This window comes from Dasypus novemcinctus, chromosome 4 (assembly GCF_030445035.2).
Source record: "Dasypus novemcinctus isolate mDasNov1 chromosome 4, mDasNov1.1.hap2, whole genome shotgun sequence".
Taxonomy (NCBI): domain Eukaryota; kingdom Metazoa; phylum Chordata; class Mammalia; order Cingulata; family Dasypodidae; genus Dasypus; species Dasypus novemcinctus.
Window position 1 is genome coordinate 62,037,692 of NC_080676.1, and position 21,493 is coordinate 62,059,184.

At 41.0% G+C, this 21,493-nt stretch overlaps 1 protein-coding gene across 6 annotated transcripts in view; it reads left to right on the plus strand.

Annotated features, from left to right (window-relative positions):
* Nucleotides 1-21,493, plus strand: part of ST6GAL1 (ST6 beta-galactoside alpha-2,6-sialyltransferase 1) — a 139,655-nt gene that overhangs the window by 98,839 nt on the left and 19,323 nt on the right. For all 6 annotated transcript variants that reach the window (XM_004473684.4, XM_058295522.1, XM_058295519.2 and 3 more), the window contains 3 exons: nt 2,452-2,580; nt 6,739-7,384; nt 12,564-12,661. In XM_004473684.4, coding sequence (XP_004473741.1) covers nt 6,790-7,384; nt 12,564-12,661 — 693 coding nt within the window. In that variant the 5' untranslated portion in view covers nt 2,452-2,580; nt 6,739-6,789. The remainder of the gene's footprint in view (nt 1-2,451; nt 2,581-6,738; nt 7,385-12,563; nt 12,662-21,493) is intronic.

The following is a 21,493-nucleotide window of genomic DNA, read 5'->3' on the forward strand; positions in this document are numbered from 1 at the left end:
GCTTTATAAAATTCATATTCCTCATCTCATTAATCCCCTTTCTGTCTTTAGCACAACTGTGTAAGATAGGGAATCGTTTTATATTTGAGGAAATGAAAGCATATAATCTTTTTCTGCCTTTGAGTTATTTATTCGTATTTTATTTCCTCATAATACAATAACTCTAACAGTAGTAATAAGCTCTTTAATTCTATGGCCCAAATATTTTCTAAAAAGGTTAAGTAAATTTATACTGCTCCTTCAAATATATGCCAGTTTCAACACAATCTGTCCCTTCAGGAGTATTATCATTTTGGAAATTGCTGGCTAATGTAAATCCTATAAATGAGCGTCTTAATATTCTAATTGCCCCTTTCAGGTTTCCCTCAAGGTTAATAATAATTTCATACACTTGCTAATTGTGCCTGGTTATTTTAGGTGGCTTTTACTGTATTAACCCTTTGTCTTACCTTGACTGTTGTTTTCCTTTTGGTGCAAAAGTAATTGTGGTTTCAAATCATTATAACTAGGCTCAAACACATCTTTATTAATCAAAATAGGAACCATTACAATCAACACATTTTTGCCAATGAGAAATAAGTTTGCTTATTCCTGTAGTATAAAAATCCTGCTTCAGGATTTGACAAACTCTTGGAAAGCATTTTCTGCATCCTGCTGGTTGTGGAAGCGTTTTCTCTGCAAAAAAGTTGTCGAGATGCTTGAAGAAGTGGTAGTCAGTTGGAGAGAGGTCAGGAGAATATGATGGATGAGGCAAAACTTTGTAGCCCAATTTGTTCAACTTTTGAAGCATTAGTTGTGCGATGTGTGGTCGGGCATTGTGGAGAGGAACTGGACCCTTTCTGTTGACCAATGCCGACTGCAGGCATTGCAGTTTTCGGTGCATCTCATTGATTTACTGAGCATACTTCTCAGATGTAATGGTTTTGCTGGGATTCAGAAAGCTGTAGTGGATCAGACCAGCAGCAGACCACCAAACAGTGACCATGACATTTTTTTGGTGTATGTTTGGATTTGGGAAGTGCTTTGGAGTTTCTCAGTCCAATCACTGAACTGGTCATTGTCAGTTGTTGTATAAAATCGACCCTTTGCCGATTGTCACAATCTTATCGAGAAATGATTCATTGTTATTGCGTAGAATATGAGAAGATGACCACTTCAAAACAATGATTTTTTTATTTTCAGTCAGCTCATGAGACACCCACTTATCGAGCTTTTTCACCTTTCCAATTTGCTTCAAATGCTGAACAACCATAGAATGGTTGATGTTGAGTTCTTCAGCAACTTGTTGTATAGTTTAAGAAGATCAGCTTCAATGATTGCTCTCAATTGGTCGTTGTCAACTTCCGATGGCCAGCCACTACGCTCCTCATCTTTAAGGTTCTAGTCTCCTTTGTAAGACTTCTTGAACCACCAGTGCACTGTACATTTGTTAGCAGTTCCTGGGCCAAATGCCTTGTTGATGTTGTGAGTTGTCTCCGCTGCTTTACAACCCATTTTGCAGTCAAATAAGAAAATCACTCAAATTTGCTTTTTGTCTAACATAATTTTCATAGTCTAAAATAAATATAAAATAAACAGCAAGTAATAAGTCATTAGCAAAAAAACTTAAAGCAAGAAATGCACATTAAAATGATGTATAACATAACCACATTGAGTTAAGAATGTATGCCAATATCAAAAGGCAAATTTCAACAATGCAAAACTGCAATTATATTTGCATCAACATAGCTGTAGTACTTTTCATCATATAAGGCTGGAATTTTCATGCAACTGAATCTATTCAACTTTTTCTTTATTTTTTTTCTACATTGCATCAAAAAGAAGTAAGTTGACAAATGTAGAATTCTATTTTTAACTTTTTGAAATTATATTTTTATAATATTTGTCAAGGTCTAAGAGGAGTATATACACATTATAGAAATTTTAGAATATACCAAAAATTATAGAAGATGGAAATATCCTTTATTCTAGTCCTTTCACATGTACATTTAAAAAAATATATTTTTTCCTGAATTTGGATCGTATGTTAATGACGTTTTGTTCCCTATTTTGTTTTCAGTTAATAGCATATTAATCGAACATGCATATGCATTAAATATTCTTTGGAAATAATTCTTTTGAAAATCTATTTGGAGTTTATTTGGCAATGAACCTAATCCTTCCCCTTGCCCTCTTATTTATCCCAAGACCCTTGATTAAATAATCCTTTCTTATTGTGGTGCCTGCTTTAACGTTCTTAGGTAGCATTGGTCTATTTCTAGGTTCTCAGTGCTCTTTAGGGATCCAGAACACTGCACCTGTTAAATAGGCTCTGGTCACTTTCTTTTTCTGAGTCTACTAGACTTCCTCATGTTGAACCATAACTCAGGCCTGGGCCAATGCTAAAAACAAGCAGAATATGTCCCCCTCTATCTTGTTAATGTTTAACCCTTTTTATTACCCCCTTTGCAGATGTTTTTTGATAATGCTGAGGAAATGAACTTTAGCCTCCAGACCCATTATTCCTTCCATGGATAACAGCGCTAGTTCCTGAGGACCTGGAGAACCAGCAGTTGCAGCAGCACTAGTCACCAGCAGCTGGTAAGAATCTCCCAGAGGCATGGGCTATGGAGGCAGCACAGGGCTACATTTCAGAATAAGAAATGGTACGGTGGAGTGTGCTGGCAAGGAAACACATGCTCTCAATGTCCAGCTATAGCTCTGATGTTTTCTTCATCTACTTTATACATTTTTTTCAATCCTCTTTAACCTCTGGATCACTGAGGAAGGGAAAGGGAATTGACACATTTCTATAAGCTATAAGATGTGAAAATTTTCTGTAATTCAGTAAACCTTTTTTGAGCACCCACTATGTGCCAAGTACTGCATTTGGGATTGAGTGTGTAGTGAACTCAGGAGAGGATCCTTCTTTTGGCTGAAATTTTCTTTCTGTGGAATCATGTTGGGCTTAGTCTCTGCAGGTGATAATGCGAGCTGTTATTCTATTCTTGTTCTTGAAGCTTTGTGAAGTTTGCAAGGATCCACTGATGTAGTCACATTCTTCCAGTGACCATTTACTGAGCACCCACCCAGTTTCAGGCAATGTGCTGGGGTCCTGAGGTTTCAGAAATAATGTCAGGAGGAGTTCACCTCTACCAGCGGAGTCAGGCATGAAAAGCCAACACTAACGAGCACTTGAATCTCTGAGGAGCAGGGGTAGTGTTGGAGTCTGGAAATTGAGCTCCACTGGTTGCCCAGAGCAGAAAGGTAATGCGGTCTGAGGTGACGAACAAATGGAGAAGGGGAGAGAATGCCTCAGTGCAGAGGCCTGGAGGCTTAAGAAATGAGTATGAGGTGATTGGAAAATTCAAAGTTTCGTGTGTTTAACGAAACAATTTGTGGAGAAAAGTTTGCTATTCTTTTCCCTCAGTGAGGCTATTTAGGTGAATCTTCTTCAACCTGTCTCACTGGAACAACTTGAGAGATGAGAAAGTGTCTTGAAGCTCTGTGTGCCTATGATCAGAAATGCCTGCCTGTTGACAGACAGTGTGGTATCAGGGGTCCCATATGTGCCCTGATGTGAAATATCAGATGGGTGTTCTGAGGCCATGTTGGGGCACAAGGCATGAAGGCTGAAGCTCTTTGTGGGTTGCAGGAGTATCATTTGGCCTGGCTGTTCAGTGGAACTCTTCTTTTGTGGGAAACCCAACCTTGCAGGGTAGGTACTGGCAGGAAGCTTGTAAGTAGTCTGCCAAACACCAGTCCCCTCTGAGCCTCAGCTGCAAAGAAAGTGAATACAGACTCCCTTGCCTAGTTTCCTTTCATTTGTACACATAAAATTCAAGTCCTAACACTTCTCCAAGTTGTCCAAATTTGAAAGTTAATTGTATTTCTAAAGCTTCAATTTCTTCAACTATAAATGAAGTTAATAAAATTTGCTTTCCCTGTCTCTTGGGGTTATGTTTGGTCTCATAATATCTAATTCATATGAAAGGGCCTCATGAATGCTTAAACAATGCACACATGTAAAGGCTAGCACAGCACTGATGGTTTCCTGCAATTATCTGACAGATCAGGTTGTAGCTCTTAGAGCCCTTGATTCCTGAGTCCTGTTGCACAACACTGACTTTTCACTGTTTTTTTTTAGTGGAAAGACCATGAACTTTAGAGACAGACTGATCTGGATTGGAATACTTGTTTTAACACTGATTAACTGTTGACTTAGGAGAAGTCTGTAACCTTGCTATGCAACAGCCTCAGTTTCATTTTCTAAAATGGGGTTTTTAAATATTTATCCAATAGTGTTATGGCAAAGATTAAATTAGTTATTGCAGGTAAAGTGTATAGCACTGTTTTAGCTTCCTTGACTGCTCAAGCATGTAGTGGTTTGGCTTAAATAATGGGAATTTGTTAGGTCATGGTTTTGAGGCTAATTGAAGTCCAAATCAAGGCATCATCAAGGTGATGCTTTCTTTCCAATGACAGGCATTCCAGGACTGGCTGCCAGTGATTCTTGGTCCTAGGGTTCTCTGTCAAATGGCAATGCACATGGCAGCCCCCCCTGGCCTCTCCCTTCTCTTCTGGGTTCCATTGATGTTTAGCTTCTGGTTGCTCCTTTGTGGTTTCCCCTTTCTCTTTTTGATTTCATTCTACTTATAAAGGACTCCAGTATTAGGATTAAGACCCACCCTGATTGAACTGGGCCACACATTAAGTGAAACTTAATGTCCAAATATCCTACCTACAGTGGGCTCACACACACAGGAATGGATTAGGTTTAATAGCATGTTTTATTGATGTACATAGCGCCAAACCACCACAAGCACATAGTAGGCCCTCTTTAAATGCTACTTTCCCTTTTTCACTAGTTCTTTGCCAGTTGCCAAAGGGTCATGATTAGCTGTGTTAGGTGTCTGAAGAAATCTGATTATTATTTTTCTGATAATGCAATAAAGCCCCTCCCATTTAATGGTCTCTTATTTGTTTCTTTTCCTTCTGTGTACATTTCCTTCTAAAACTTCAGCATCCAGAGGTAAGAGCCCATCATTCCCGGAGCCACTGAGTTCCTAAGGTCTGGAGTGGTAGGAAGTATAGCTTTGAAGTACTGCCAGTAGATTTCAAAGTAGTATGGATCTCAGTTAAATTAAAGAATCTCAGATAAAGAGCCTGAAGCTCAGGGAGATGAGTTGAGACCATGCTCCACTCTGCCATCTCTCGTCTCATGTTGCTCCCACATTGTCCTTGTGTTGAGGTGCTGCTCTCCTGTCTGTGTTCAGAGTATCTCCTGTGCCTTGACATTTACCACATTCAAAGACCATTAAAATCACCCTCTTGTTTGGACCTCCACAATACTCCATGGATGAGATAGGGCAGAAATTCTTTGTCTACAGAAACTTAGGTGCAGAAACTTGCCCAAGGTCACCAGGAATGGGGGCAAGAACTCAGGTTTCGTGAATGCCCAGCCCGGCACTCTTCCCACCTTATCCCTGATATATTTGGGAGTGAGCACCATGGGAAGGGACTGTAGAACATTTTTGCATTAGCAAAACCATGGGGGCAATTATTTTGACTCATTATGGTACATAAACCCAGTGATTAAGGAAAGAATTTAGTGTTTTACAAAGGAGAGAGGCATTGTTTGAGTTCAAAGTGCTTCCATCTTTCATTCAGTTATGCAATAGAGACTGAGAAAACAAAGTAGGCCTTTACCCAGATGTAAAGGGGGTCACTCGGGCTCTATTTGTGCAGAGAAATCTATTTTCTAGAACTTTGATCAGTTATACATATGATGTAGTGAAAAGGACATGGATATGGACTCTAGGGCACTTTGATTAGAACCTCGGGGCAACCATTAACCTGTCAGATCCTCAGGTGCTAATCTATGAAAGCGGAGATGATAATATACCTTCATGGCTAGTTATAGTCAGGGCCTCTTTGAACAGCTTGAGAGATACCCTCATATTCAACTATCCTTAGAATTGTGCATCACAGTGACCCTGGTGATGGCAAAATTAAATGAAAGAACATAAAGTTTGTTCAAATGAGTTTTTGTTTTTACCCCCTTAATCGGTCACATTTCTGCTGTCTTGACAAGATTTCTATCCTCAACCATGAGGGGGGCCCTTGATAGTACTCTTGCAGAGTACTACATAAAACTGAATTTAAAAAAAATGTAGAATTCTAGCATCACAGCTTTTAAAGAGACTGACCATAAATCTATGACATCACTTGTGGTGAGATATCTCTTTTTGACCACTTTCAAAGGATGTTAGATTGTAGGGAGATCAGGTTCTGGTGGGGTAGACCAATCAGTTTGCCCTTCCTTTACATCCTATTTTTCAAGCGTGCATGCATTCACTTAACAGACAGTGTCAGGCCCTAGAAAGTGAACAGTGTGTAAGATGTGGCTCCTGACTAAGAAGCTGAGAGTGCAGCCAGGGACCTAGAGTACAATAGCACAAAACTAAGATTCTGAGCATAAAAAGGAATGAAGAAAGGATATAGTGTATGTTTATGGGTCAGAGTGGAAGATGGGAATGTCAGAAGGACTGCTCTCTACTTTCAAAACCCAAACTAATGCTGAAATTTTTTGAGTTCCTTAAGGTCGCATAGTTGGTTCCTTAATAGACCAGGGTGAGAATTCAGGTCTTCTCACTCTAAATCCATTGCTCAGCCCATCACTATATTCATGCCAGTTGCCATTTATGGATGGATTTTCATTATATCATTTTTTCTTGTTTTTTTTTTTTTTTTTTTTAGGCTTGTTTTCCTGCTCAGGACAGAGTGGCTTCCCTGAACACACCTTTCATTATGATTCACATCAATCTAAAGAAAAAACTCAGCTACTGCCTCCTGGCCTTTTTTCTGTTTGGGGTCATCTGCATATGGAAGGAAATGAAGAAAGGGGGTTACTATGATTCCCTTAAATTGGAAACTAAGGATTTTCAGGTATTGAGGAGTCTGGAGAGACTGACCACGGGGTCTTTGTCCTCAAGCAGCACTCAGGACCCCCACGGGGGTAGCCAGGCGGTCAGTACTCTCAGGAGCTCAGCCAAGGCCAAGCCAGAGTTCTCCTTCCAGGTGTGGAACAAGGATAGCTCTTCCAAAAACCTCATCCCCAGGCTACAGAAGATCTTGAGGAATTACCTGAACATGAACAAGTTCAAAGTATCCTATAAGGGGCCCGGGCCAGGTGTCAAGTTCAGTGCAGAAGCCCTGTACTGCCACCTCCGGGATCACGTGAATGTGTCCATGGTAGAGGCCACAGATTTTCCCTTCAATACCTCTGAGTGGGAAGGTTACCTGCCCAGTGAGAACATCAGGACTAAGGCTGGGCCTTGGAAAAAGTGCGCCGTTGTCTCCTCGGCAGGATCCCTGAAGTCCTCCCAACTAGGCCAAGAAATAGGTAGGTTCCACGGTATGAAGGTTATTATCTGAACAGCCAGTGCTCATTGGGCATGGCTGGGTATGCTGATGGGAACTAGGCACAAGGGGTCCACTTGTCACTCTGTGGACCAGTGGAGTGGGCACAGGTCAGTGGTTTTCAGTGGTCTTTTGTGGAGTCAGAGTGTTACAGGGGTCGCTGAAAGAATGGGGACCTGGGGTCCCTACCATCTTTGTTAATTAGAACAGCTTTGTTTTATCTATTTTTAGTATTGGTGTTCTACAGAAGATTTCGTTTGAAAAGAGTTTGCTTATTGCTACCAATAAGCAAAAAGCTACAATTGACTTTTTAAAAAATGTATTTTATATTTATTTTTAAAAGATACTTAGATTACATAAAATGTTACATAAAAAATATAAGGGATTCCCATATGTCCCACTCCCCAGGCCTCCCACTTTTCCCCACTTAACAACTCCTTTCATTAGTGTGGTACATTCATTGAAATTGATGAACACATTTTGGAGCATTGCCACTAAGCATGGATTATAGTTTACACTGTAGTTTACACTCTATCCCACTTAATTCTGTAGGTTATGACAGAATATATAATGACCTGTGTCTGTCATTGCAATGTCATTTGGGCCAATTCCAAGTCCTGAAAATGCCCCACGTTACATCTCTTTTTCCCTCTCCCTACATTAGTACCTCCAGTAATGGAACATTGCTCATTTGTAAGAAAGAATACAATTGCCTTTTAAAAATAATCAAGTCGTAGATCTCTATTTCATTTTAGGTCCCTGAAATTCTATAATTTTGCTTAATTAGTTAAGGAGTAATCATCTCTTTTGTCTTAACTACCAGGGCAATTTTTCTTTCTTTTCTTTGAAAGTAATTAATTAAAGCAGGAATTCTTAACATGGGGGCCATGGACCAACTTCAGGGTTTAAATTAATGTGCAAAAATATCTATGAATTTGATGTGTATAACATGTGTGTATGTGAGTTTGCCTGTGTATTTTTCCAGAGAGAGAGTCCATAGCTTTTGGCTGATTCTCAGCAGAATCTGTGACCCAAAAAAGTTTAAGAATCACTGGTCAGAATTTGCTTTACTTGAAACCCTTTACAGTTAATAAAGATATAAAGTCTGCCCATATTTGTAAACGTGTATAAAAACCAAGAGCTATGAATTTGCTTAAGGTTCTTTATTTGCCTTATTTTGAGAGAATGTATTTTCCATTATTTATGAAACAGGCTAAAGAAAACAAAGCACAGAAAGCCTGCTCTTCAGTCAGGCTCTGGAAGGTACCAGAGTAAGTGACATCATATGTCTTCTTTTTTATTTCCTTCAAGTGACTGCCAGGAAAAATGGTCTGAAGCCAAGCACAGGTTCTCCGTAGAAGAAAAGTGAACACAAAACTGGATTTTCTAGAGCAGAAAGAAATGGTGAAATCGTATTTTTTATCTTCCCAAATAGGCAGCAATTACTAGTAAAAGCTGCCAAGATGACCAGTCCTAACCTGACTTTTGCTTTTGACTTCTTAGTTGCTCTTGGACTTAATTTTCAAGGAACTAAGTGAGATTCATTTTTTTTTTTTAAAGATTTTATTTATTTATTTAATTCCCCCCCCCTCCCCTGGTTGTCTGTTCTCGGTGTCTATTTGCTGCGTCTTGTTTCTTTGTCCGCTTCTGTTGTCGTCAGCAGCACGGGAAGTGTGGGCGGCGCCATTCCTGGGCAGGCTGCTCTTTCTTTTCACGCTGGGCGGCTTTCCTCACGGGCGCACTCCTTGCGCGTGGGGCTCCCCCACACGGGGGACACCCTTGCGTGGCACGGCACTCCTTGCGCGCATCAGCACTGCGCATGGCCAGCTCCACACGGGTCAAGGAGGCCCGGGGTTTGAACCGCGGACCTCCCATATGGTAGATGGATGCCCTAACCACTGGGCCAAAGTCCGTTTCCCGAGATTCATTTTGTTCATCCATAATATACTGCATTTCTTTCTCTCTCCTGTTTTTGTTCTGAAATGCTAATGTTTAGAATAACCTGGTTGTTAGCTGATTCTTCATTGCCAAGTTGCTCTTCTATTGTCTGCCTGGGTGGAACTGTATTGAACTTTGAGACAGAGCCTGATATCTATGACTAGAACTACAGCTTTTTAAAATGCATGGCATAAAAGGTTTAATGAAAACATTAGTTGCATGTTACACTTCAAATGTTCTGTCTTTTATTGGGCATTTAGTTCAACAAATATTTTAAGGCATTCATTCATTTATTTGATTCATTCATGCATTCATCAACAATACAAAAAATGAACTTGGAATACAAATGGGAAACGGAAAAAGAGATTACCATTTGTTGAAGGCTTTCTGAATAGCAGGCCCATTCCAGGCCCAAAGCCTTCCCATGACATCCAGAATTTGTCAAACTCTGCCCAACTATTGAACATATAAGATGGTTTCAAATTGTTGGTTCTTACAAATAGTGCTGCTAATGAGGTTTGTGTACAGATAACTAAAGGACTACTACTGCCCTCCAATGGGGAAAGGTCCTCAGGGGTAGGACTAGGAAACCAAAAGTAAAATAAGCCCTATGGTTCTCTTGTCCATTATAAGATCTTTACCAAAGAGATTGTAATGATGTACTGTACTGCAAGCTGTGTAGGTCTGGGGGTGATGGCTTTCCCACCAACTGGTCAGTGGTGGGCTCGGTGTAATTTTAAATTATCTTTGATAGTTTCCTTATATGTATAAAGTTTCTTAGTTTTGTTGCAATTTTCATTTCAAACAATAGTATATTTTAAAAACACTGACCAAAAAGAGTTATGCTTATTTTGCCCATGCTGTGTGCCTAATATGCCAGTGACCCTGTGAGGTGGGTACACTTATTGGTTGCCAGTTCACCGTTGAGCTAACATTGCAGGCTCAAAGAGGTTACATTGCTGGATAATGGAAGAGCTGAGATTTGAAGCCATGTCTAATTTGACTCAAAAGCCATCAGATGAAGCCACTCTGCTCTGGTGCCTTTTATTTATTTATTTATTCTTTATTTTATTTTATTTTTAAAAAAGATTTATTTATTTATTTCTCCCCTTTCCCCCACCTCCCTTTCTCCCCTCCCCCCCAGTTGTCTGCTCTCTGTGTTCATTCACTGTGTGTTCTTCTGTGACTGCTTCTATCCTTATCAGCGGCACTGGGAATCTGTGTTTCTTTCTGTTGCGTCATCTTGTTGTGTCAGCTCTCTGTGTGTATGGCACCATTCCTGGGCAGGCTGCACTTTCCTTTGCGCTGGGCTGTTCTCCTTACGGGGCACATTCCTTGCATGTGGGGCTCCCCTACATGGGGGACACCCCTGCGTGGCACGGCACTCCTTGCACGTATCTGCACTGTGCATGGGCCAGCTCCACACGGGTCAAGGAGGCCCGGGGTTTGAACTGCAGACCTCCCATGTGGTAGGCAGATGCCCTAAGCACTGGGCCAAGTCCACTTCCCATCACCCTTATTTAAAAGAGATTCCCTCAGTGTCCTGTTGTACAACTCTGCTTATTTGTATCATAGTACTTAGCACAATCTGTAATTATCTTATCTTTGTGTTAATTTGCTTATTTAGTGTTTCTCTCCTTGCAGTAGAATGTTAAGATCTCTGAGAGCAAGGACCTTGTCTTTCTTGCTTACAACCATTGTCCCTAATACCTAGAATTGTGCTTGGCACAGACTAGGTGCTCAGTAAAATTGAGGAAAAAAAATTCTTCTTTCTTACAGTTGACACCAAGGGTCTTTCCTTAGTCTTCTGTACTGTGTTTTCCATTTGCCTCTTTAAATCTACTCTACCCTTTTTTCTCTGACCTTGGGTGGTGGGAAGTTGAAAGTCTGGATCTTTGTGGACTGAGCATCCATGCCCTTTGACTTTTATTTAGGACTGGTCAATAAATTCACTGGCACAAGCCTAGGGGAGGGAAGAGTGAGGTTGGGGTATCTATTTCCCTGGTCTCTCCTTGCAGAGTAACCATCGGTTGTTGGCCAAAATCCTCACCCCTGTTCAGTCAGCACCCTCTGTCTCTAGTTTGCTTTTCACTTCAGGCCTAGGAGGTCAGACAAAATGAAATTTTGTCCTAGGATAGAGGGTAGGATTCTGTTCTTTTTGTGCATGAAATGTCCAGTTCCTAAGGTTCATGTGTTGGAACTGAAATAAAGTGGGAGGCTGTCATCCTTTAATTCTTTGGGCACCCTGTTTGCAGATCATCTTGTACTGTGCTAAATGCCCACTTCCACCCCCGATCCCCCCTGTGTGGATAAAGAACAACCCAAAACCATACAGAATGACAGAGGATTGGGTTGCCCCACAAATCTTTGTGCCAGTGTTAGTGGGGTTCTCCTAGCTTGCTTGATCAAGTAAGGTTAGGGTGAGCTCATTTAGGATTACAGAGTCTAAGAGTTGGAATGGACCTTAAAAGTTACCAGTTCCCTTCCTCATCAGAGTAGTCAAGGCTGGGTTGAGAAATTTGAGAAACTCTCCAAGTTTTTTGAAATCTGCTTAAACAGCTGCAAGGGCAAGGAGTTTAAGAAGGGAGTATACTTCTAAAAAGTGGTCCATTTGATCTTGGCTGGATTTAGGACATTATTTCAGTGCTTATTTAAAAAAAATAATATATATATATATATATATATTATTTTTTTTTAAATAAGGGGATTGTCTCAGATGCTCTGGTGAATTCCTTCTATTTGCATAGCACTGCACACCTTTCAAAGTACGATGGGATGCTTTGCACCTGTGGAATAGACCAAAATGTGGTAGTATCTTCAGTTTATGGACAGGGATAGAAATACTATTTACTGGTGATACCAAGAGAATGCTTGGTTTCCTCTTTGGTAATTAGAATAGTGATTCTACTATAAGCAGACACTATCCACATTCACTTTTCTGCCATGCCTAGGCACACAGGTCTCTCTGAGTGGGTTTCAGATCTGCCAGGATATGGACACCTTTGGTCCATGCAGTGGTAGGTAGGCAGGCAGGTGGTCATCTTTGTTTGTGAGATTTACTGTACAAATACTATAATTCCCCTCTTTGTATCACAATGGGATAAAGGTTGGAAAGCATTATTCTCTTGCATTCTCTCCTTTCTCCTGCCCACTCTCCATCCAGTCCTTCTGTGTTTCTGCATATTGCTAGTAATCATCACCTCTTCTGTTTCCTGTGGTTGTAGATGATCATGACGCAGTGATGAGGTTTAATGGGGCACCCACAGCCAACTTCCAACAAGATGTGGGCACGAAAACTACCATTCGCCTGATGAACTCTCAGGTAAAAATTTCTTCCGTGACAAAATGGAGTGAGAGGAAGGGGCTGTGGTGTGGGCGGGTTGTAGTGTGGAGGGGATCTATGAGCAGCATATCAAGGCTGCCAGCTTAGTGAGGTCCCTCACCTTCCTGAGACCCAGATTCCTCACCGGAGAAGAGGAAGAACACACCCCAGCGATGTGTTCCTGAAAGAGACTCTGTGGAATTAATCTGCGTTCATGTCCAGTGTCCAGCGAAAGCAGAGTTCCACTGTCCTTGTAGCCACCAGATCAGATCTGAAGTGTTATATAAGAAGCAACAGAGCAAGGAACTTCCAGAGTGAAGAGTGTTGGGAAAGGTAAACTAAGCAGTACATGTGAGAGTGCCTCATAGGCTGCAAAATGCTAACCCAAGTTTTATAAGACATTATCAACAGTGTGGTTCTGTTTAATTTGGCTCTAGAATAAACATACTGCTCCCTGAATTCCTGTAGGTAATTAGTTTCCTGAATTACTTCCAGGTAGTGCATACTGCTTTCTCAATACTAATGGGTAAATTGAGAAATACAGGCTAAATCTTGTGCCACAAGGTTCTGTCAATAGATTTAATTAGTGGGAAAAAAATCTGGAGTACAGCAAACCTAACATGATAGGGTCACAAACCCATTTACCTCACTCAACCACTGAGTGAGCATGTGAGCCATGGGTGTTTTGCTGTTGGTGTTTGATCTCCGTACACTTCTCTAGGTCTCCTGGGTATGGAGTGAATTCTGGAAGTGATTCAAAATGCCCTTTCTGCACTGTCCCAGCAAAATATGTGTTTCTCCTCTGTAGGGCTCCACCTCTCTGTTTCTCTCAGATAGTGTGACCTCTTCATTTCCCAACCTCCAGGAATTCACCAGCTGGGCAGAAGCTGCTTCCTGCATAGCTTACATTTTATTTGATGCCCAAAGTCACAGGAACCCTTTTATTTGGGGACAGTGACTGAGAAATTTAACTTCTTTGTAAGTGGCTGCCATCTTGTTTTTTGTTCTTCCTCTAATACCCCTTATTTTTTTTTTGAAGTCACTTTCCGTCAATGTAGTATTCCTCAGTACCCTGTCTGTGCTTCCAGTGTCTATTATTCAACTTTGTAATTTGGATGTTTACATTATTTTTGTTTCTACTATAAGAGGGAAGATTAAAAGAAATGGATTGGGGAGAAAGAGAATGGAGCAAATGGTACTTGAGCTAGACTTTGAAAAATGAGTGGGATTGAAGAAATAGCAATAGGGAAGCATCCCAGAATGTAGGATTGGCAGGGGAAGAGATGCCTAGGAGGTGAAGGAGGCACTAAAAACAGGTCTGGCTGGGGTGGGGGCGAGGAACATGAAAGGATTTGTATTGCCCTTTAGAGGCAAATCAGACTGGAACTTCATGGTTGCTCAGACACTGGTAAGTCTAAAAAGTCACGTAGAGCGGATGGGACCAGTTTCCTCCTTTCTGTTTTCATGCCCAGCCACAACAGATAAGGACCTGGAAAGTATCTTAAGTAGCTCTAATGCCTGACTTCTACTTCTACTTCTGTGTAAGATGGTATCTAAATAACCAAGAGAGATGCTTATTAACACCTCATTCATTCATATATTCATTCATTCATTCAACAAATATCTACAGTCTTGAGTAGAGTCAAGTAGTTAGTATACAGACTCTGCCATTACACTGCCTGAGGCTGAAACCCAGCTCAGCCCCTTACTCGCTTAATGATCATGTGCAAGTTACTTATACTTACACAGTGTATTCACCTGTAATGAGGTTAATAGTACCTTCCTCACAGGGTTGTTGTGAGGCATAAGTGAGGAAGACTGCACATATAGCATTGTTAGCTATTCTTGCTATTTCTTTTTTCTAGACACTGGCCTGGGAGTGGAGGACACAATGGTGAGCAAAACAGACATGGCCCCTGATCTCATGGAGCATACAGAGACAATCAATCATAAAAGAAGTGTAAACTTGCAATAGAGAACTACAGAGGAGAGGTGCAAGATGATAGAAGAGCCTGTTGAGAGAGATTTGACCTGTTGAGGAAGGTTTCCTGGAGGAGGTGATACTTAAGCTGTGAGAGAGAAATAGGAGAAGAAGAGGCAACAGCATAGTTAAAGCCAAGTGTGGAAGGGAGGATAGAGTGCAAGGACCTAGAGAGAGATGAGTGTGTATGGGCTGGGTGGTAAGAGACAAGGCTGAAGGTAAACAGGAGCCAAGCCATAGTGCTGGACTAAGAGGTTTTCTTCTTTATGTCATGATCAGTTTTGCATTTTGTAAGCAACACAGGCTTTGATCTGGACAGCTGATTGGAGGGACCACAGTGGATGGAGAGACACGGTTAGGAGGCTCATGCAATAGTCTGGGCTGAAAATGCTGGAAGCTTGTAATGGAGTACTGGTGAAAGTTAACACTCCAAAAGAATGGCTTTGAGGGGTTTTTTGGAATGTGTAGGCAACAGGCTTTGGCATTGGACTGGATGTGACAGGTGAAGGGAGAGGGGCCAAGGGTGCTGCCCTACTTCTGGCTTGTGTTAGTGGTTGCTAGAAGCTGCTGAGAAGGAGTTTTGGGTGCTGAGTGCTGGGAGAGTAGAGATAAAAAAATGTGGTTCCTGATACAGTCTGTAGCTAGAGCTCAGTGGAAAGGTTTGGTGAGAGTTTGTGGATCACCTGTATCTTTGTGGCACTTGAAACAACAGGGCTGAGTGGGAGCCCTAGAGAGGGAATGCAGCAGGAGGAAAGAAGAAGTCCTACATAGGAGGCTTCTGGGTAATGAAAACAGAGAGAGAAGAGAGGGTGGGCAGCAGTGTCAGACACTGCTGAGAGGCCAATTTAGATGAACTCTGGGAAGCATCTGCTCTCTTTAGGGAAATGGAGGCCACTGGTGGCCTTAACAAAAACTGCCTGGCCTGAGTGATAAAGCCAGAAGCCAGGCTGGATTGCATGAAGAGTGAGAATGGGAAGGGGAGAGATTCAGGGTATGCAAATGTAGCAGTTTTTTTTTTCTTTTCTAGAAGACTGGCTTTGAAGGGGAGGAGAGCTATAGGATAGGGCAGTAGCTATAGGGAGTTGAAGGTTGTAGGGCCAGTTTTTGTTCTTTTCATTTTCAGATTGGAAAGAGTATAAAATGGTATAGCCACTGTGGAAAAACAGCTTGGTGATTTCCTCAAAAAGTTAAACATAGAAGTACCATTTGATCCCACTCCTAGCTATATACCCCCAAAATTGAAAACAGAACTCAAACAGTTATTTATACAGTGTTCATAGCAGAATTATTCCTAAAAGCCTAAAGGTAGAAGTAACCCAAATCAACAGGTGAGTAGATAAACCAAATGTGGTATATCCATACAATGGAATATGATTCAGCCATAAAAAGGGATGAGGTGCTGAACCATGCTACAACCTGGAAGAACCTAGAAAACATTCAGTGAAATTAGGCAGACACAAAAGGACAAATTTTGTGTGATTCCACTTCTCTAGTTTAGGTAAATTCATACTTTCATACAGAAAGTAGATTAGAGGTGATCAGGGCCTGGGGGGCAGGGGACTGGGGAGTTTCAGAGTTTCTATTTGGAATGATGAAAAAGCTGTGGTTATATAACCTTGTGAATGTACTTAATGCCACTGAATTGTACTCTTAAAAATGGTTATTATCATTTTAAGTTATGTATATTAACTGGAATTTTAGAAAAGGGAAAAAAAGTGAAGGCGGAGAGATTGAGAGAGGGAGAAACTGAATATACTAAAAAGAGGAGATAATAAGTAGTTCTTGAGAATGTGATGGTGGAAATGAGGGTGGTGGTTGATCCAAAGTCCAGTGGAGGGAATCAGAAGGGAAGAAGGATAGAGATGAACATAGCTGGAAGCAGTTTGTATTAGGAGGATAACAGCGCATCTCTTTTTCTCTGCAAAGTAGAATACAAGACTATGTTGGGAAGGCAAAGGAAGAAGGAAAGAGGTTTTAATGAGGAGGTATGAGCACAGGGTGTTTGAAATTGTTATTGAGTAGAGTGGAAGAGGGAGTAGACCAGAGGAATGGAGTAGGATTTCCAGGCCATGCTGGGCCACTTTGAGGTTGGAGAGCATGCATTTAGAGAGAAATTCATTTCTGGACATCAGTAGATGACAGCAATAAAGAGAGGGGAGCATAGGGTAACCCTGAAAAGTTTTGGACTGGGCAAGCTAGCCCCTCCCAGGGCATCTTGTCATAGTGTTTAAACCATCCTTACTATGAAAGATTGGATCCTAACCCTGCAAAGATTCTGGAACTTTAATAGTTAAAGTCATGGTAAAGCTGGCTGGGAGTTAAGAGCATCGGAGTCAAGCTGACTTTGATCAGATTCCTCAAGCATTTCCTCCCAGGTGAGACTTGAGCAAGGTACTTTATTTTTCTGAGCCCAAGCTCCATTTTTGGAAACAAGAAATAAGGAACTTACCGGGCAGGGTCGTTTTTTTTTTTTTTCCTGACAACAGCTTTTTAAAAATTTTATTGAAATATATCATTCATACATGAACATACATAAGCAATAAGTGTATAGTAGGAGCTGTGAACTTATAAAATTAACATGCATAACATCCTACAGGGGTCCCATACACCACCCCACCACAAACACCTTGCATTGTTGTGAAACATTTGTTACAAATTATGAAAGAATATCCTAAGTTTTTGTAGGCTCTAATGAGCTACTCGCTGTGGAACATTTCTCTCAAGGCCGGTACTCAGCCCGTCCTCTGTAAGCTTAGTGATGGGGGAACCAGGAGCCTACCTCTCTGGGGCCTCTGGCTGACCAGCAGGGGTGGTGAGCCGACTGTGGCCACTGGAGAGGTGCCCCGCAGAAGGGAGGCAGGACTTCTGTTAAAAGATCGTTTTCATAAATAGGTAAAATCGTGACTCTCATAGAAATAAAAATGAATATACGTTAAAGATTTTGTTTCACTCATAGGAGGGAACCCAGAAGATGTTACATATAACCAATTCAAAAGGTCAAAACAGCACGAATTTATGAGCGGTAAAGGAGTGAAACTGGGCAATATTGAGTTTGCACATCTTATCAGTTACCTACAATTTACAAAAATCGCAAAAATCACTCCCATAGACTATCTGAAAAGGGAGAATGGTGTGCTGTTGATCACACATAGTTTTCCACTGCAAACATTTATTTCCTATACTACCCACATCCCTGTGTTCCCAAACCCCAGAGCTGAGAGAAGCCCAGTTCCCCAGGTACACCGTAACTCTCAAGAAGGCCCTTCTCATCCTCCAGGCACCCAGACACTTTCTCCTCTCCCCCCATAAGCAGCACTAAATACCGGCTGTCCTTTAGCACTCTGGTCACAGGCAGCTCCGTGACTGTGCTTACTGTGGTACTGGACAGTGAAGGACCGCTTTCTCTCATGGCCCATCCTCATTCTGATAGTGTGGGGAGCCTGCAGTCTGTCTTCTCTAGGTTTTGTCCTGGTCAGTTGTCCTAGCTATTATGAGACTGTCTCTGTGTACGTCCTCTCCCCTGCAGGCAGAGAGCCACAGAGGGCAGCTGGGCCCACATTTGTTCACCTCACCTCCAGCACATGGCACGGGATGGCCTTTGTGCATCTGCGCCGTGACAAAGCCTTGGGAAACAAAAAGGGGCTTTTCTTGTTTTCTCCCTCTTCTTCTTACTGTGAAGCAAAAGTATGAGGTATTTAGAAGACAGCTTTTTGTAGACAGAGAATGGTGTTGTACCATAAGCTTTCATCTCAGTGTATCTATTTAGACGTCTGTGCCCCAGTGCCAGGTGTGGTTATGAGATTCAACAGAAAAAATATGTGGTCTTTCCTGTCAGTTAAATGTCTGTCTTTAAATAAATTCAATTCTGACTGTGCTGGGCTCAGTGGGGCTGAGGCGGGCGTTGGGGTGGGGGTTGGGGAGTGGGACGAAGACAATGGGTCAAGATCATACTGTGGCTTCCTTAGAAGCTTTTGTACTGGCTGGGACAAAAAAAATCTGCCTCTTGGGCAAAGAGACTGGTCATGACTTCAATCAGAACCCACCCTTAATGGAGCTTATCCCTAAATAATTGCAGGTGCCATTTATAAATTACCTCATTTAACCTTCAGGAAGATCTGTGAGGTGTGATCACCATTGTTTTATATGAGGATACTTAGGTGCAAAAGAGTTTAAGTTGCTGAGGGCCGAGACAGGAAGTGATAGAGGTCTGCTTGCGACCAGCACTTTAAATCTCCAATGCTTTCCTGAAATGCCAACTTTTCTTCTCAAGATGCTAACAGACAGATGTCTGGATAAGTGAGGGACTTTTCCATCAACAGCAGATCTATAAACAGCCAGGGTAAGCCAGGCAGTTTTATTATTATTGTCATTATTATTATTATTGTGGTAATATATACAAATTAAATTTTACTGTTTAATTGTAAGATCTTTGTGTATAGTACAGTGGCATTAAGTCCATACACAATGCTGTGTAACTACCACCACTATTTCTACATCTAGCTGGGTGGTTTTGATGGGATTTTTTTCATTCAGTATTTTGGCATCATTGTTTTGGAGCTGAAATTTAGACACGATCAATATCATGAGTCTTGGGACTCCTTTATTCTGGCCAGCAGACAGGTTCTAAATCACTGATATTTTTTAGAATCAGAGAAGGTGCTATGACTTGATATCGGACTCAGTTTGCCTTCTGGTTTGTCAAAACTCTAGGTTATAAGTGATTAATAACATGCCAGAGCAGCTCTCAGACTTCTTTTCCTTGCATGGCCCACCCATCTGCTATGCAGCCAGCTACCCCAGATTCCATTCAGTCAAGCAAATAAGCCCCTACAAAGCCCCTGCTTACTATGGGGAAAAGCAGGAGAATGCAATGTCCTCCTCCTGCCAAGGGATTCAACTTAGTTGAATTTTGGGAGAAAAAGCTACTCCCTCCCCACAATGTAGAAGTGTACACTCCAGTGTGGGGCAGATCCTCCCAGACCTGAAAGTCTAGACAAGACAAAAGCTGTCTTTGGCATGGGCTTCTGTGAGGGACACTGCTGAATCCCTGACGAGTAAAATAAAAACCTATATTTAGTGTGTGGAAACTAACAATCTTCAAAATTACCTCTTACCTGATCCTACACTCAGCACCCATAACTAGTGCTTGCATTAAAATCTCTCCCAAGCTCAAAATGTCTACACTTTCATTTGGTTTGTTAGGAATTTTTTGCATCTATGTTTGTGAAGGTGTTAGTTTTCCTTTCTTGAGGTGTCTTTGTCTGGTTTTGGGTAGGGTATGGTAGATACCACATAGAATGAGATGGGAAATGTTCCTTGCGGTTCTGTTTTCAGGAAGAGTTTGTATAGAATTGATATTAATTCTTAAATGTTTGATAGATTTCAGCAGTAAAGCCATCTGGCCCTAGAATTTTTTTGTGGAAAAGTTTTTTGGGTGCAAATCAATTTCTTTAATAGTTATTGGGCTCTTCAGGTTATCTGCTTCTTGACTGAGCTTTGGTAGTTTGTGTCTTTCAAGGAGTTTAACCATCTCATCTAAGTTGTCAAATTTTGTTGACCAAAGTTTTTGATAATATTCCCTTATTATCCTTTTGATATCTGTAGAATCTGCAGTGATATCATTTCCTTGAGATTATTTGAACAGTATTTGAATCACAGAGCTGAAAAGGAGTTGGTAGATCAACTAGCTATTTATTCATTCCAGAAATTCTTTTTGATCATCTGTTGTGTGTCCGACTTTGAGATTGTGTTGGAATTCAGCAGCCCATGGCAATAAAACAGAAACAAATATGCTCCCTGCCTTTAAGGAGTCAAGTCTGATCATTGTGTTTTACAGATGAGGTAACTAAAGTCTGAGAAGGAGAGGTGACCTGCACAGCTGTACACAGAGTGTAGTGACAGAGCCAGGGCAGGTCAAAGTCCAGGACTCCTCCCTGCGGTGCTGGTGGCATCCTCCAAGTCCACCTTTTCTCATTCCTATCACCATAGTTATTCATCTCAGTTACTGCCCAGCTGTTCTACTATAAACTAAGGTCTATGAAGGCAGATATTTTTGTCTCTTTTGCTCACTGACATACCCAAGTGCCTAGAATAGTGCCCTTTACATAGTAGGTGTACAGCAAATATTTGTTGAATAAATATAGACAACCTTCTGCTCACTCAGCGGATTGTGTCTAAACTTCCTCCAATTCTTTATCTTTTCTTTTGAACTTTTTATTTGGAAATAGTTATAAACATTCAGGAAAGTTACAAGAATAAGAATAATACAAAGAATTCCTGTCTCTTTATCAAGACTCACTTAATATTAACATTTTACTTCATTTGCGATATTATCTGCTCTATCTTTCATAATATTTTTTCATTTCAAAGTAAGTTAAGACGGATATCATAGCCCATTATCCCTAAATACTTTAGTTTTATATCCTAAGAATAAGGATATTTGCTTATGTAATGAAAGTATAGTTATCAACCTCATACACTTACGATGATACCATACTTTAATCTGTGTGCATTTCAATTTGACAATTGACCTGATAATGTCCTTTATCACATTTTTTTCCCTCTAGTATAAGATCCAGTTCAGTATCAGGTGTTACATTTAGTTGTCATGTTTCTTTACTCTCCTTTAATCTGGAACATTTCCAGAGGCTTTCTTTGTCTTTCAATATTTTTGAGGAATATAGTTCTGATGTTTTCTCAATATTAGATCAGGTTATGCATCCCTGGATAGAAAACTACTTAAGTGACAGTGTCTCTTCTCAGGATAGCACATCAGGAGGCACACAATGTCCATCTGCCCTTTGTAGCTGATTTTTGATCACCTACTTGAAGTAGTATCTGATTTCTCTACT